At 45.8% G+C, this 18207-nt stretch overlaps 1 protein-coding gene across 10 annotated transcripts in view; it reads right to left on the reverse strand.

Moving 5' to 3' along the window:
- The window catches only part of UBE2F (ubiquitin conjugating enzyme E2 F (putative)), a 625415-nt gene that overhangs the window by 74144 nt on the left and 533064 nt on the right, over positions 1 to 18207 (reverse strand). For 7 of the 10 annotated variants that reach the window (XM_033944349.1, XM_033944351.1, XM_033944357.1 and 4 more), the window contains one exon: positions 14582 to 14614. The exons of the other annotated variants lie outside the window; for them this stretch is intronic. In XM_033944349.1, coding sequence (XP_033800240.1) covers positions 14582 to 14614 — 33 coding nt within the window. The remainder of the gene's footprint in view (positions 1 to 14581; positions 14615 to 18207) is intronic. 10 annotated transcript variants of the gene reach the window in all.

Here is an 18207-nt window from a genome sequence, read left to right on the forward strand (position 1 = left end):
ACAAAAAAATAAACCCTTCTCTTTCCTTTGTTAAATCGTATTTCCTCTTTCTCTTTCCCTTCATAGGAATAAGGGTAAGACTTATAGTCCCACTAACCCCAGGGACCACTTTTCATATATAGAGACCCAAATAATCAGGACTACTCAAATCAAGTCACTTCACAACCAATCAAGATGACCTTTATTCTATGCAATCACTGTGGTGCTTTAATTCCAAGAAATACTATTTGGAGGCTTAAGGCTTGCCCCATCTGTCTTCAACTTGCTAGTATTAAGGAGAAGCTCTGCAAACTTAAACAGGAATTGAATACAATTAAAGCAGCTTTCATTACTCCACAAAATCATACCAACTTACCACCTCTACCTCAAAGAATAAAACAGCCCAGGAATAAATGGGTCACAGTAGGCTCAGGAAGACTGCGACATGTAACACAGAAACATCCACCTTCACAAATATTACCTCTACAGAATTCCTTCGCTCCACTAGTGCACTGCGATACTCAAGAAAACAGAAGGGAGGTGAGACTGGAACCAATGAAGGTAACTCAAGAGAACAAGCGTACCCTAAGCACAAATAAAAAGGTCAAAAATAGAAAACTATTACTGTTGGGGGATTCCATCATCAGAGGCATTAACTTTGGAACACAAGGCGAGGAGACCAAAATAGTGAAACGTCTTCTAGGATCCTCAGCTACCAGGAGTTCCAGGCAAATACAGACTATAATTAAGGAAGAAACTAAGGATTTTAACACTTATGTTGTTATCCATCTGGGAACAAATGACCTGGCCAACAAATCCACACTTGCAGCACAGAAAGCTTTTCGGGAGCTTGGTGAGGGCGTGAAACCTTTTGTAAAGACTTTAGCTTTTTCTGAAATACTGCCTGCATATGGAAAGGGAGAGCAAAGAGTGAAAAACACAGAGGACTTTAATAGATGGCTCAAAGCATGGTGTCATCAAGAAGGGGGAAGTTAGGCAAAGGGCGGGAAGCAAAAGGCGAGGACACAGGCATCGCCTCAGATTTACTAAAATTAATACAAAGGCCCGAGAAGGACCCGTACAGGGCTATAAGAAGGGAGAGACACCCAGGCATTGCCAACAAACAACAACATGTCATCCGCAAACATGGTAATCTTGCTCTCCTCCCCTCCAATGCGAATACCCGTAATGTCGGGGGAGGCCCGAATCTTAGCAGCCAAAGGCTCAAACGAAAGAATGAACAACAGTGGGGATAGAGGACAGCCCTGTCGCATTCCCCTTCACAACGGAAAAGAGTCCATACGCCGTCTATTGATAAGCAACTGAGCAGTTGGGGTAGTATACAGGTGAAAACCCAGTCATGAAACAAGCCGGTAATGCCAAACCGCTGTAAGATCCAAAAAAGTTAGGGCCACACAACCCTGTCAAAAGCCTTCTCGGCATCCAGGCTGACCAACAAATCATCAACCGCTCGCCCCCTACCCTCGCGTAGTGCCACCAGCACATTGAGAATGTTACCAGAGGAAAATCGGCCAGGGACGAATCCCACCTGATTGGGATGGATAAGAGACGGGACCACCTGCGCCAACCGTGAGAAGCTTCATATCCTGATTAAGTAACGAAATAGGCCGATAAGAGCCCACCAGCTCAGGGTCTTTACCCGGTTTAGGAAGCACCACCACATGGGCATGGTTCTGCTCTGGGAGCCACCGGTCTGTGGACTGCATATCCACGTACATAGCACACAAAGCAGGCCCAACGTAGGGCCGTAGGATCTTGTAAAACTCAGGCCCCATACCGTCAGGTCCCGTGGCTTTAGCGAGTTTCAAATTACCAATAGCAGTGGAAACCTCCACGCAGGAGATAGGAGCATTCAGCAGGTCCTTGTGAGTCTCGGCAAGCTGAGGAAGATCCAAGTCCTGGAAAAATTGATCCCGAGCCGCTGTATCATAGGTACCCGAGCCATTCAGCTCACTGTAAAAATGCACAAATTGGGTCTGAATAGCTTTATCATCTGTATGTAACATGGTAGGGCTTTCCCGAATGCGGGATACCCGTGTGGCCCGCCGAGAAGGCCGAACTAAGTTCGCTAAGAGTTTCCCTGCCCGGTTTCCCCATTTATAGAGCTGAAACTTGTAGACATCAATGTGAGTGAGAGCTCTTTCAGTGAGAATAGAATCGATTCGCTTACGCAAGCTAAGGTAGGACTGACGGGCCTCCTCCGAACTATGCTGCAAATGGACTTACTTTCCCGCAATTGTTTCATTAGCGATGTAAGCTCGGCATCACGCTGTTTGCGTTTGCAGATAGTGTAGGCAATGACGCTACCCCGAAGGTAAGCCTTTGCTGCCTCCCAAAACACTGTAACGGAGACGTCATCCCCCTCATTGGTCTGTTTATACGTGGTCCATTCCTCAATGAGGTAAGCATGAAAAGCATCGTCCAGATACAAGGAGGGGTTGAAGCGCCAGATATGTTCTGGGCGGACCCACCCCACTTTAATGTCATGGAGAAAGCAGCGTGATCACTAAAAGAAACATCCAGGATGTGGGTGCGCACCACCTGCCCAGTGGAGCGAGAGGGGACCAAGAGATAGTCCAGGCGAGAGTGACTGTGGTGCACCCCAGAGAAGAAGGTGAAGTCCGCCTTGCCAGGGTGGTAAACCTGCCACACATCCTGGAGATCTAGTTTCCCAGCAAAAAATTAACCCCCCTGCATTCGTTATCTTTCTGAACTACCCTGGGGGGTTTGCAATCAATCGAAGGATCACTGGTGACGTTGAAATCACCCCTCACAAAGAGCTCATAGTTCAGAAGCGCTACCAAGTGAGCTAAGAGAATAGAGGAGTGAGAATATACATTGGGTGCATAGAGGTTACACAGCACCACAGGTTTGTCAGAGAGTGTGCCTGCCCAGATGACATAGCGGCCCTGTGGATTATGTACAACTTTGTGTGTGACCGTAGCAACCCCCTTATGAATGAGAATGGCTACCCCCCTCTGCCTGGTATTATGGGAGGAAGCAGCTACCTCATCCACCCAGTCCTGTGCCAGTTTCTGATGTTCACTGGCAGTGAGATGGGTCTCCTGCAAGAAGGCCACCTGAACCTTCTCTTTCTTCAAGAAGGACAGGACCTTAGTCCGTTTCACAGGAGAGTTGATACTAGCCACATTCAGAGTAACACAAGTAAGATCAGCCATAATTATTGGAGGAATGTACAGCTAGAATCCAAAGACCCCATACTGTCACATTATCCCCAAGGGCCTCCCAGCCAAACCCCCAAGGACATACCAAAGAATCTTCACTGCAGGAAGCCAAGGAGAGCGGGGAAGCGGCTGATTAGCAGAAGGGAGAGTCAGGAGCGGAGAGACGGGAACAGGAGGGTAAGCAAGGGGAAAGCCGAGAGCGAGAGCAGGCATGTGAGAGAGAGGGGCAGAGGCGAGAGATAGCTCCGCCCATCCCTCCAATGTCACCAGCACACCGAGGCCGAGCTCCCCCTTAAAAGGAAAGGAGCCAACGGCGCGGCGACCACTGCGGGAAGCCAAGGAGAGCGGGGAGGCGGCTGACCGGCAAAAGTTGAGAGTCAGGAGCGAAGAGAGTCGGGAGCGGAGAGCGGAGAGAGTCAGGAGTGAAGAGTCGGGAGCAGGAGGGTAAGCAAGGGGACAGCCGAGAGCGAGAGCAGGCACATGAGAGAGAGGGGCAGAGGCGAGAGATAGCTCCGCCCACCCCTCTGACGTCACCAGCACATCGAGGCTGAGCTCCCGAAGAAGGAACTACGGACAACTACTCAAACACAGGAGGGGTCAACCACAAAGCAAATGAGGGAGACAACACAGCAGCAGGAAAGGGAACCGTGGAAGAAACAGTAGATACTGCTAAGCTTAGAAAGTCCAATAAGGTAACACATAGGGAACTCAAAGGTATGTATACGAATGCTAGAAGTTTGGGAAACAAAATGGGAGAGTTAGAAGCAAGAGCAAAAAACGACGAACTGGAATTCATTGGTATAACAGAAACATGGTGGAATGATGAAAACAAATGGGACACAGTACTACAGGGATACAAACTGTTCAGAAGAGAGAGTGGGGCAGAAAGGTGGAGGTATTGCCCTATATGTTTGGGAAGGAATAGAATCTGTGAGAGAGACTATGGCGGAAGAGAAAGAGAAGCTGGAATCCCTCTGGATCAGGATTCCTAGATACAATGATGCTGACAAAGATTGGCCTTTACTACCGACCGCCAGGACAGAGGGAGGAGACAGACTTGGAAATGATAGAGGAAATTAAACAAGAATGTAAAACAGGTAATGTCATTATCTTGGGGGATTTCAATTTCCCGGGGATAGACTGGGACCTGGGAACCTCTAACTGTGGCAAGGAGGCAAAGTTTCTGGAAGTGCTAGGGGACTGCTTCCTGGAACAGATGGTAGGAGAGCCGACGAGAGGAAATGTCATCTTGGACTTGGTCCTAAATGGCATTACGGGATCGGCAAAGGAAATAGAAGTCATGGTCCCGCTGGGGACGAGCGATCACAACATGATCAACTTCAAACTTGATGTCGGGAAAGGTACCAAAACCTCAACAATGACTTTAAACTTTAAAAAGGGAAGAAGATACGACAGCATGAGAGCCATGGTGAAAAAACAGATCAAGAAAAAGATGGGCAAAGTCATAACGGTGGAACAGACATGGTCCCTACTGAAAAATATTATCACGGAAGCACAAAGCCTCTACATACCGCGGATGTCCAAAGGCAAAAGAGAGCCGGCGTGGCTTACCAAAGAGGTGAAGGAAGCCATAAATGAAAAGAAGGACTCCTTTAAGACATGGAAATGCACAAAAACATCCGAAGCTTGGAGCAAACATAGAGATGCTCAGAAAAAATGTCATAAGGTGGTGAGGATTGCCAAAAAGGTCTACGAGGAGAAAATAGCGCAGGAGGCCAAAAATTTCAAGCCTTTTTTTAGATACATACGTTAAGGGGAAAAAACCTGCAAGGGAAGCGGTGGGTCCGCTGGATGACCTGGAAGGAAAAGGGTGCGTCAAGGATGACAAACAAATTGCAGACAAACTGAATTCCTTCTTTGTGTCTGTCTTTACAAAGGAAGACACCGCAACAATACCTGACACAGTGAAAGTGTTCAAGGGAGTCGTACAGGACAGCCTCACCACAGTAGACGTGGACTTGGACCAGATTTACCACCAGATCGACAAACTTAAGAGTGATAAATCTCCTTGACCTGACGGAATCCATCTGAGAGTCCTAAAAGAACTAAAATTTGAAACCGGAGAGCTATTGCAGAAACTTGCCAAACGGTCAATCAAAACAGGACAGATACCAGACGACTGGAAGATAGCGAACGTCACGCCGATATTTAAAAAAGGATCGAGAGGAGCGCCAGGCAACTACAGACCCATGAGTCTCACGTCTGTCCCTGGAAAGATGGTTGAGGTGCTGATCAAAGATAGCATAGTCCGGCACCTAGACACACACGACCTGATGAGAGCCAGTCAACATGGGTTCAGGAAAGGGAAACCATGTTTGACGAACCTACTTCAATTTTTTAAAGACAGTGAACAGGCAAATTGATAGTGGAGAACCGGTGAATATTGTATACTTGGACTTTCAGAAAGCGTTCGACAAGGTTCCACATGTAAGACTTCTCAGGAACTACAAGGACATGGAATAGAGGGAGATATACTAAGATGGATAGGCAAATGGCTAGAGAACAGAAAACAGAGTGGGCATAAATGGGAAGTTCTCAGAATGGGAACAAGTGACTAGCGGTGTACACCAGGGCTCGGTACTTGGACCCATCTTATTTAATATTTTCAGAAATGACCTAGAAGAAGGAACATCCAGTGAAATCATCAAGTTTGCAGACGACACAAAGCTATGCCGGGCAATCAGATTGCAGAAGGACAGCGAGGAACTCCAGAGCGACTTGAATCAATTGGAGGAGTGGGCAGATAAATGGCAGATGAAGTTTAATGTGGAAAAATGCAAAGTGATGCATTTAGGCAGAAAAAATAAAGAACACAAGTATAGTATGTCAGGTGTAACTCTGGGAAAGACCGAACAGGAAAAGGACCTGGGTGTACTGATAGACAGGACCCTGAAACCGTTGGTGCAATGTGTGGCGGTGGCGAGGAAAGCAAATAGAATGCTAGGCGTGATAAAGAAGGAAATTACTAGTAGATCAGAGAAAGTTATACTACCGCTCTACAGAGCCATGGTCAGACCTGGAATACTGCGTCCAGCACTGGTCTCCATACCTAAAGAAAGATATAAAACTGCTAGAGAGGGTGCAGAGACGAGCAACAAAGCTAGTGAAAGGTATGGAGAACCTGGACTATGAGGAACAACTTAGGAGACTGGAGTTGTTCTCCCTTGAGAATAGGAGACTGCGAGGAGATCTGATCGAGACTTTCAAAATACAGAAAGGATTCAACAAAATAGAGCAAGGGAAGCAGTTATTTACAATGTCCAATGTGACACGGACAAGAGGATATGGACTGAAGCTAAGGGGGGACACATTCAGGACAAATATCAGGAAGTTCTGCTTCATGTAACGAGTGGTGGACACCTGGAATGCTCTCCCAGAGGAGGTTAATGCGGAATCCACCGTTCTAGGATTTAAAAGCAAACTAGATGCACATCTCCCTTGAGAAACATACGATGATATGGGGACTAAAACTAGGCCAGGGTACATCTGGTGGGGCCTCCGTGTGTGCGGATCACCGGACTTGATGGACCCAGGGTCTGATCCGGAGATGGCAATTCTTATGTTCTAACCCCAATCATTCAGAAGGAGACCTCCAACCCCGAGACCTCCCCATTCACTCCTCATCAGCCACACATCCCCACATACATACCAGAAGTACATTCAACAACCCCCCCACCGCCTCCTACCCCAGCAACCAGCCAATCCCCATAACGATTCCCCACAACCCCCCTACCACCACCACCTAAAAAGAAGCAGAAAAGCTCCAGTTCCCACCCTCCCACCCGCAAAGAAAATGAATACCCACCCACAGCAATCTCCCCACAGAGCAAGCGGAACAGTCTCTATGGCAAGAACAAAGTCCAATATAACAGGTACAGGAATACAATGTCCAAAAAAACAAGAAGCCAAGGGTCCCCAGCTCGCCACGAGAGGGAAACCCCATTCTGGCACCAGGAGCCTCAGTAAATAAGAAACAAAAATAGAAAAAGAATATAAAGCTAAAGGCCGTTCATAAAGGCCACAGGCACATGGAGCAGTCAATCAAAGAAAGCACCCCCAGGGAGGTTAACGAACCTACATCCATCAGGGAAAACTGTGAATGTCTAGGAAAGCACACATGCTAGGCAGCCCATCCACAGGTGTCCGGGGGGAATGCCTCGGAACGCCATCGGGAACGAGAACAAGCCCCAGCCCAGCTGCAAATAAGATCCAGGACGGCAAAGTCCAAGAGCCCCAAAGTCAGGCGCCAGAGATCTCCAGAGAACAGTTAGGGAGCCGGCGCCTGTGGAGCCAGGGTGCGGACATAGGCCTGCAGATCTTCCAGAGTGTCGCATATCTTCGGGCCACCGGGCTCCATTATGCGCACTCTGGCCGGGAACTGGACCACAAACCGGAGGCTCCAATTGCGTAGCTCAGAACAGTAGGGTGCCAAAGCGCGCTGCTTCATGGCAACCTCTGCAGAATGGTCATTAAACAAAAGGAGCTGCTTCCCTCCATGCTCCAGCAGGCTCTTCTTCCGGTACAGCGCCATCAGTTGAGTCTTGTCGGCGAAGTTGAGGAGCTGGGTGATTATGGGTCGGAGTCGACCATCTCCGTCCCTGCAGGGTCCCAGATGGTGTACATGCTCCACCAATATCTTCGTGCCTGGAGGCGATAAGCCCAAGGCCTCTGGTAGCTACCACTCTACAAGGTCCCGCAACTCCTCTTCGTGGAGGGTCTCAGCAAGCTGCACCAGCCTAATGTTATTCCGGTGGCCTCGATTTTCCTGATCCTAGAGGCGGGCATGCAAGGTGGAACAGCGTGCCTCCACAGCCCGAAGCTGCACCTCCATGGTTTTGGAACGGTCCTCCTGCGCGGCGATATGGGTCTCCACCATCTGCAAGCGCTGGCCCTGATGCTCCAGGCTATTGCGGATGTCATCGACTGTGGCCTGGAGCTTGGTAAGGCGCTCATCTATAGCCATGGAGATGTTTTTAGTTAACTCTTGGACCGCGTCTTTCTGCAGCAATACTTTCGGCAGGGAGGAAGGTGCAGACACTATTTTGGATGCCCCTTACGATCTCTGAGCCTTGGCAGGTCACGGGGTCTTTATGGGCATAACTCACCCAAACTGCCACCAAACGGAGCGCCGTTGGTCTCGTTACACACCCGAAGCAATACGTCCAGGGAGAAAAAAAGGAGTGGGGCAGGCAAATTTGAAAGTAATTAGGCAAAAAATAGACGCGAGGGGAGCGGAGCTGTGGCAAGGAGCCGCCGCTTAGCTCAGCGTCATCAATTACTCCCACTTTTATTATCTTTATAAAATAGGTGGCTTTTGGAACTTTTCATATAGGTGCTTGGTTACAAAATCAACCTCTATAAGATTTCCTGTCCTAAAACTTTACCGGCACTAACTTTTAATAATAAAGAGGTATTTCATGCAAGCATTAAAGGCAAATTCTATAAACAGCATCCTCCTGCTACCCCCTCCCCCCAAGACATCCCTCGGCAGGAGGGATACCCAGTCCCTCTGCCGGAATCCTCCCCCCGAGAAATCTAAGCCCCCCGGACCTCACTAGTACCTTTTTAGTTGGCTGGTCTGAGGGATGCTTATTCCCTACGGCCGGCAGGCCCACCTCTACTGAAAGGCAGGCCTTCCCCTACTTGGTGTATCATGGGATGCACCGGGGAGGGGCCTAAGGCCCTCATTTGCCCAGGCGCTTAAGGCCCCTCCGGGGGGCTTTCCAGCAGGGACATAAGAACATAAGCAGTGCCTCTGCTGGGTCAGACCAGAGGTATATCACGCCCAGCAGTCCACCCACGTGGTGGCCCATCAGGTCCAGGACCTGCACAGTAATCCTTTATCTGTACCCTTCAATCCCATTTTTCTTCAGGAAATCATCCAATCCTCTATCTATACCCTTCAATCCCCTTTTCCTTCAGGAAATCATCCAATCCCTTCCTGAAACCCAGTTGCGTACTTTGTCATATCATGCCCTCCGGAAGCGCATTCCAAATGTCCACCACCCTTTGAGTGAAGAAGAACTTCCTAGCATTGGTTCTGAATCTGTCGCCTCTTAATTTTTCCGAATGCCCTCACGTTATTGTAGTTTTTGAAAGTTTGAAAAATCTGTCCCTTTCTACTTTTTCCATGCCCTGCATGATCTTGTAAGTCTCTATCATGTCCCCTCTAAGCCTTCGCTTCTCCAGGGAGAAGAGGTTCAATTTCTCCAATCTTTCAGCATATGAAAGGTTTTCCATACCCTTTATCAGTCGTGTCGCTCTCCTTTGAACCCTCTCGAGCATCGCCATATCCTTCTTAAGGTACGGCGACTAATATTGGACGCAGTACTCCAGATGCGGGTGCACCATCGCCCGATACAATGGCAGGATAACGTCCTTCGTTCTGGTTGTGATACCTTTCTTGATAATACCTAGCATTCTGTTCGCCTTCTTAGAGGCCGCTGCGCATTATGCCGACGGCTTCATTGTTTTGTTCACCAGCACCCCTAAGTCCTTCTCTAGGCTACTTTCACCCATTACCAGCTCTCCCATCGTATAGCTGTACATCGGGTTTCCGTTTCCTACATGCAAGACTTTACATTTCTCTACATTAAACCTCATCTGCCATTTATTTGCCTACTCTCATAGTTTGTTCAGGTCCCTTTGTAGATCTTCAGTCTTCTTTATTCCTAACCCCATTAAAAAGTTTTGTGTCAACAGCGGATTTTATAACTTCGCACTTCAGCCCTGTTTCTATGTCATTGAACAGCAGTGGTCCGAGTACTGACCCCTGCGGAACACCACTCGTGACTCTTCTCCAGTCCGAGTAGTGGCCCTTCACTCTTACCCTTTGCTTCCTACCCACTAACCAATTTTTGATCCATCTATGTACATCCCCTTCCACCCCATGGTTCTTTAGTTTCCTAAGTAGGCTTTCATGGGGTACGTTGTTGAAAGCTTTTTGGAAATCCAAGTATATGATGTCTATGGGGGTCCCTTCATTCATTTGCTTGTTTATTCTTTTGAAGAAGTGCAATAAGTTAGTTAGGCACAATCTTCCCTTGCAGAATCCATGTTGGCTTGTTTTCATGAGTTTATTCCTTTCTAGATGCTCATCGATGCTGTCTTTTATCAGCGCTTCCACCATCTTCCCCGGAACCGACATCAGACTTACCGGTCTGTAATTCCCTGGGTCTCCTCGCGATCCTTTTTTAAAGATGGATGTAACAATTGCTATCTTCCAGTCCTCTGGAATCACCCGTTTTTAGGGACAGATTAAAAACCTTCTGTAATAATTCCGCTATTTCCTCTTTTAGCTCTTTCAATACCCTAGGTTGGATTCCGTCCGGGCCGGGAGATTTGTCAGTTTTTAATCTATCTATCTGCTTGAGCATGTCTTCGAGGCTCACCTCCATGTATGTTAACATTTCTACTTGATCTCCTTTAAAGATTTTTTCAGGTTCCAGCACGTTGGATATCTTTTGGGGGGTGGCAGCAGGAGGAATTGGACACTTCTCCTGCCGCGGACATTCAGAGGTGGGGGAGTGGATTCAGGGGTTATGGCAGGAGGGACTGGGAATCTCTCCTGCTGGTAGTCTTTGCGGGGAGACGGGTTCTCTGCTGCGGCCACTAAACTGATCGTAGCAGGGAGATTCCCTTGCCTCGATTAGCTCAGCGGCAACCCAATTGTTTAAGTGATGCCTGTGACATGGATGTCGGTTAGAGAAAAGATATGATAGTAGTAAAGGCTGCAACATAAGCAATATCAGCAACTCATTTCTTAGTATTGCAACGGAAAGTGAAACGACACAAAAATCCATACGAAAAAGGAGATTATCGCTGAAAAATAGTTGGAAAGCGATGACCACAAATGCTCGCCGTCTAAGCAAAAAGTTCATGATCTGCAAGCCCTGATGTTAGAGGCAGATCTAGATATTGTTGCTATCACAGAGACATGGTTCAGTGAATCACATGGATGGGATGCAAACATACCGGGAAATAATCTTTTTAGGAAAGACAGAGATGGTCATAAAGGTGGAGGAGTAGCTCTCTATGTAAAGATCAATATCCAAGCGACCGAAATGCAAGGGGCCTGGGGAGAGGAAGAAGCGATATGGATTGCTCTGAAAAGAGAAGATGGAACTTCTATCTACGTGGGTGTAGTCTACAGACCTCCGACTCAATCGCAGCAAATTGATAAGGATCTGATTGTGGATATCCAAAAGTTTGGAAGGAAAGAGGAGGTTCTGCTGTTGGGAGATTTCAACCTGCCGGATGCGGACTGGAATGTTCCGTCTGCGGAATCGGAAAGAAGTAGGGAGATTGTGAATGCCTTTCAAGAGGCTCTACTCAGACAAATGGTGATGGAACCCACAAGGGAAAAAGCGATATTGGATCTGGTCCTCACAAATGGAGAGAGTATCTCTAATGTTCGAGTGGGTGCTCACCTGGGAAGTAGCGATCATCAAATGGTTTGGTTTGATATAACGGCTAAAGTGGAGAGCGGCCGCACGATACTTAAAGTCCTAGATTTCAAACGTACGGACTTTAATGCAATGGGAAAGTACCTGAAGAAAGAGCTGTTAGGATGGGAGGACATAAGAGAAGTGGAAAGACAGTGGTCTAAGCTGAAAGGAGCGATAAAAATGGCTACGGACCTTTATGTGAAGAAAATCAATAAAAACAAGAGAAAAAGGAAGCCGATATGGTTCTCCAACCTAGTGGCTGAGAAAATAAAGGCGAAAGAGTTGGCGTTCATGAAATATAAAAACACCCAAGAAGAGGAGAGCAGAAAGAACTACAGGGTGAAACTGAAAGAAGCCAAGAGAGAGATACGTTTGGCGAAGGCACAGGTGGAAGAACAAATGGCTAAAAATGTAAAAAAGGGAGATAAAAATTTTTTCAGATATATTAGTGAAAGGAGGAAGATAAAAAATGGAATTGCTAGGCTAAAAGATGCTGGGAACAAATATGTGGAGAGTGATGAGGAGAAAGCAAATGTACTAGACAAATACTTCTGTTCTGTGTTCACAGAAGAAAATCCTGGAGAAGGACCGAGACTATCTGGCAAAGTTACACGAGAAAATGGAGTAGATTCTGCGCCGTTCACGGAGGAGGATGTTTATGAGCAACTTGAAAAACTGAAGGTGGACAAAGCGATGGGACCAGACGGGATCCATCCCAGGATACTAAGGGAGCTCAGAGAGGTTCTGGCGAGTCCTATTAAAGACTTGTTCAACAAATCTCTGGAGATGGGAGTGATTCCTGGGGATTGGAGGAGAGCGGATGTGGTCCCTATTCATAAAAGTGGTCACAGGGATGAAGCAGGAAACTACAGGCCGGTGAGCCTCACTTCAGTTGTTGGAAAAATAATGGAAGTGTTGCTGAAAGAAAGGATAGTGTACTTCCTTGAATCTAATGGGTTACAGGATCCGAGGCAACATGGCTTTACAAAAGGTAAATCGTGCCAAACGAACCTGATTTAATTTTTTGATTGGGTGACCAGAGAGCTGGATCGAGGACATATGCTAGATGTAATTTACTTGGATTTCAGCAAAGCCTTTGATACAGTTACTCATAGGAGGCTGTTGAACAAACTTGAAGGGCTGAAGTTAGGACCCAAAGTGGTGAACTGGGTCAGAAACTGGCTGTCGGACAGACGCCAGAGGGTGGTGGTTAATGGAAATCGCTTGAAGGAAGGAAAGGTGACTAGTGGAGTCCCTCAGGGTTCGGTGCTGGGGCCAATCCTGTTCAATATATTTGTGAGTGACATTGCTGAAGGGTTAGAAGGAAAAGTGTACCTTTTTGCAGATGATACCAAGATTTGTAACAGAGTAGACACCGAAGAGAGAGTGGAAAATATGAAAAAGGATCTGCAAAAGTTAGAGGAATGGTCTAATGCCTGGCAACGAAAATTCAATGCAAAGAAATGCAGAGTAATGCATTTGGGGATTAATAATAGGAAGGAACCGTATATGCTGGGAGGAGAGAAGCTGATATGCACGGACGGGGAGAGGGACCTTGGGGTTATAGTGTCCGAAGATCTAAAGGCGAAAAAACAGTGTGACAAGGCAGTGGCTGCTGCCAGAAGGATGCTGGGCTGTATAAAGAGAGGCGTAGTCAGTAGAAGGAAGAAGGTGTTGATGCCCCTGTACAGGTCATTGGTGAGGCCCCACTTGGAGTATTGTGTTCAGTTTTGAACACAATACTCCAAGTATCTGGCGAAAGACGTATCTGGCGAAAGACGTAAGAAGAGTTGAGGCGGTCCAAAGGAGGGCGACGAAAATGATAGGAGGCTAGCGCCAGAAGACGTATGAGGAGAGACTGGAAGCCCTGAATATGTATACCCTAGAGGAAAGGAGAGACAGGGGAGATATGATTCAGACGTTCAAATACTTGAAGGGTATTAACGTAGAACAAAATCTTTTCCAGAGAAAGGAAAATGGTAAAACCAGAGGACATAATTTGAGGTTGAGGGGTGGTAGATTCAGGGGCAATGTTAGGAAATTCTACTTTACGGAGAGGGTAGTGGATGCCTGGAATGCGCTCCCGAGAGAAGTGGTGGAGAGTAAAACTGTGACTGAGTTCAAAGAAGCGTGGGATGAACACAGAAGATTTAGAATCAGAAAATAATATTAAATATTGAGCTAGGCCAGTTACTGGGCAGACTTGCACGGTCTGTGTCTGCGTATGGCCGTTTGGTGGAGGATGGGCAGGGGAGGGATTCAATGGCTGGGAGGGTGTAGATGGGCTGGAGTAAGTCTTAACAGAGATTTCGGCAGTTGGAACGCAAGCACAGTACCGGGTAAAACTTTGGATTCTTGCCCAGAAATAGCTAAGAAGAAAAAATTAAAATTTTTTTAAAAAAATTTTTAATTGAATTGGGCAGACTGGATGGACCATTCGGGTCTTTATCTGCCGTCATCTACTATGTTACTATGTTACGTGATTCTATATAGGATGCCCGTGTGTGATTCTGAAGAGCTGCTTAGGCAGGTTCTGAAACTAGGAGTCCTATACAGAATCCAGAGCTATATGTTTACCCTATAACTCTCATGTTTACCCTATAACTCGCAGATTGTCCAGCTTTATTCCTTGGGTTGCATACATAAGATCTATATTACATAGTTAAGATGCATATTTTCGTTTTATTTTCGTTGTACCCTCACTTCTTGCATTCTGTAATTTGCTGATTGTCCAGCCTTCTTTGATGTGAACCGCCTAGAAGTCATTTGACTATGGCGGTATAGAAGAATAAAGTTATTATTATTATTATTATAAATATTTGTGTTTGTCCCTTTTCAAGATAGAAGGATGCTGAGATTTGGGTAAAGGTACATAACTTTCTGAGCAATAAAACAATCTTATTGCTTTAAATATATTATAGTACTTACTGTAAATAAAGAATTTAACCCCCAAACAACATCCTGAAAAAAAAAAAAGAAAAAGAAATAGTTTAATATGACACCTATTTGTACATACATGCAACAATGTGAACAGGAATGCCAGTTACTCTGTTTAGAAAATGTATAGGTAATATATGAATTGTATCACAATAAACAGAAGTCAATTTCTAAGCAAGAAGAAAAATTATTCACACTGTCTAATCCAGCATTTCTCAACACACCATACACGTACCATTGGAGGTATGCGGGCTGCTTGTTGGGGGTATGTGGCATGGCCGCCGCTGAGAATATTCCCTGCCCGCCTGTCCATCAAAGCCGCGCAGCCTCCACTGGGGCTCCCTCCTTGCTGTCTGCCCCACCCGTTGATGCTGCTGCTGGGGAATCCTGCCCGCTCCCCTTCTCCTTCCCTCCCGAAGCTGACCCACAGGGCTTCCCTCCGTTGTGAAGCTGACGTCGGAGGGAAGCCTTCTGGGTCCATGGGGAGAGGTTCCCAGTTACCACCTTGCTGCACTCGCTCCTTCTGCGGCTTATTAGGGGGATACGCAGCTGGCAGCGGTTCACACGCTGCACGTAGATGACCCGGAAACCTTCTCTCCGACATCAGAGCTGATGATGGAGGCAAGGCTTGTGGGTTAACCACGTGCAGATGGACCGAGTGTGGCTTGAACAAGTAAGGGGACACGATTCTGGGACAACGGCTGGAAGGTAGGGATGGGGGAGGGAGCACAAACTCAATTCAGAAGGAAGGGAGGGAGGTGGCATGATCATGGGACACAGAAAGGAGGGAGGAAGGGAGCACTAACTTGGGACATAGAAGAGAGGAAATAGAAAGAGAGAATTGTTGGGCATGAGTGTGTGAGTAAGAGGGAAAGAGATGGTGGCACATGGGGAAAGGAAGAAAGAAGAAAATTGGGCAGATAGAGAGGAGAGATGCATGGGGAAGAGAAGGATGAGAGGGAGAAATGTTGGAAATGGTGGTGGAGAGGGACCAGAGAGACAGGTTGAAGGGGATGCAAGGGGGAGGAATGTTGGACAGTGATGGAGGGAGAGATGTGGCATGATGTTGGAGAGGGGTGATAGGAGAAATGGGCATAAGGCTGATGGGCTGTGGTAAAAAATGCTGCACATGATCCAAGTTTCAAGTTTTTATTAAAATTTGATAATATCGCTTATCTAATTTTTAAGCGAGATACAATTTAAAAATATACTGGGGAAAATAACAAAAAAATAAAACATGTTAAAGACAAAACTTTAAAAAGAGGAAAACAATGCCATTCAAATGGCGTGACTAATAAAAGACAACTGAAACATGACTTACCAAGACAAAAAGGAAGAGGGGAAGAAATACATTGGAAAAAGGATAGAAAACAAGTAAGGACAAAATGATAGGAGGGGGACACTGAAACTTGTTTCTTTAAAAGAGTGATTGGAAGGAGTACAAGTGGAGCTTAGATGTTGAAACTTGCTTCTTTAAAAGAATGAATGGAAGGAATATAAGTGGGACTTAGATGTTGAAAGCATCCTTAAAATAATGGCTCTTAAGCAGGGCTTTAAAATGGTTTAGATTATCTTCCTCTTTAAGTGCCTATTATTCGCAGATAGTGTACAGTGAGTAACTTACGGTCAGAAGATCTAAGAGTGCTCATATGGGATCAAATATTTGTCTATAAATTGGCGTGATTGAGTTTGCATCGTTTTGAAAGTGAATAAAGATATTTTGTATGAAATCCGATGTTTAATTGGCAGTCAGTAAGCCTTATGGAGCAAGGGGGTTACATGATTATATTTACTAGCTGTTGTTATAAGTTTAATAGCAGCATTTTGAATTATTTGGAGGCATCTTAGTTCCTTCTGGGTGGCTCCTATGAGTAAGCTGTTGCAGTAATCTAACTTTGCAATGATCAGTAAGTGGACCAGGATTTTCAATGATTTTGGCTCCACAAATTTGGAGATAGACCGTTTCATTCTAAGCTTGGAAAAACAGGATTTGATTACATTGCTTATGTGATCGTGGAATGACAGTTTTTTATCGAATGTCACCCCTACCATTTTTATTGAGGAGACGCAGTGAAGAGGAAGGTTGTACAGAAGAATTGGGACATGGTTTTTGAGGTATTTAATGTTAACTGGCTCTCGTTTAACCATGATCTGATTTGATTTAGTTTGTCATTGATTTCAGTAATTTCATTAATTTTTTCTGGATTGAGAGGGTGTAACAATTGAATGTCATCTGCGTAAGCAAAGGCAGAGAATCCAATGGATTGGCAGAGAGTAAGAAGAGGAGATAAGAAATTATTAAATAATAGAGGAGAAAGAATTGAGTCTTGGGGAACCCCATTTTGGCAAGTGAAAGCATCCGAGGATGAATTGTTAAACAGTATTTTTGATTGGTGATTTGTAAAGTATGACTTAAGCCAGTTGAGAACTTGATCTGTAATCCCTGTGGATTCTAGTCTTCGGAGGAGGGAGTGATCTAGATGATACAATTTGATAGTTGTTATACCCAGTAGTGAATGTTCCGTTGAGTGATTTGTCCTAAAACCTGTTTGCTGTGGGTGCAGAGTGTTTGTTGATTCAATAAATTTGGAAATCTGATTGAAAACTAATTTCTCAGTCAATTTTGCCAAGAATGGGCTTTTCGCTATTGGGTGGTAGTTTGATTATTCAATGGCGCTGACTTTCTGTTCTTTCAAGATAGGGTGAATGATGGAGGTTTTCTACTGTTAGGAAAGTGTTCTGGTTTTTAACCTATTGATTATTAATGTGTGGATAAGACCCCCGAACTGAGAGAAAAAATTATTTAGGATGATGGGAGGGATCACCTCTGACTAGGTCCCTTGATGTTAATCCCTTGAAATACACGTTGAAGCTCAGCTAACAATGAGGGGATGAGAGATGGAGAAATGTTGGATGTGGCAGTAGAGGGGGTGGGAGAGATGCCTGGATTTCTCAAGACAGATTGACAGTGAGTAAGAGAGGGAGACTTGTTGCCAATAGGGGTGGAGGAGAGAAGAAGAAAAGTTGGACTCATGGCGGGACATAGAGAGATGTGAGGTCAGGTGGAGAGGAAGCGTGCATGAAGCAGAAAGTGTTGGACTCATGGAGAGAGAGAAAGAGAGTGAGATGGATGGGGAGGGCAGAAAGGAGGGAAGGAGAAATGTCAGGGGAAGGGGGAGAGGGCAGAGTAAAAAGTTGAACTCATGGAGGGAGAGTGTGATGGTTGGGAGAGGGAATGAGGACTGGAGGAGAGGAAGCATGCAGGAGGCAGAAAGAAAGAAATATTGGATGCACAGTCAGAAGGAAATGTAACCAGAGACTCATAAAATCACCAGACAGCAAATGTATGAAAAATGATTTTATTTTCAATTTAGTGATCGAAATGAGTCAGTTTTGAGAATTTATATCTGCTGTCTATATTTTGCACATTTGTCTATTTTTCTATAGTTGTTACTAAGGTGACATTGCATATTTAAAGTCTGCCTTGACTTCTTTGACCCCTCCCCCCCGAATATAGTTGATAATTAACATTTTCTATGCATACAGTATATTTTTTTTAATTTTGTGGTTACCATAAGGAGATTATGTACTTACCCTGGTAAGCTCTTTTCCGGTGA

Source organism: Geotrypetes seraphini, chromosome 5 (assembly GCF_902459505.1).
Source record: "Geotrypetes seraphini chromosome 5, aGeoSer1.1, whole genome shotgun sequence".
In the NCBI taxonomy this organism is placed as follows: Eukaryota; Metazoa; Chordata; class Amphibia; order Gymnophiona; family Dermophiidae; genus Geotrypetes; species Geotrypetes seraphini.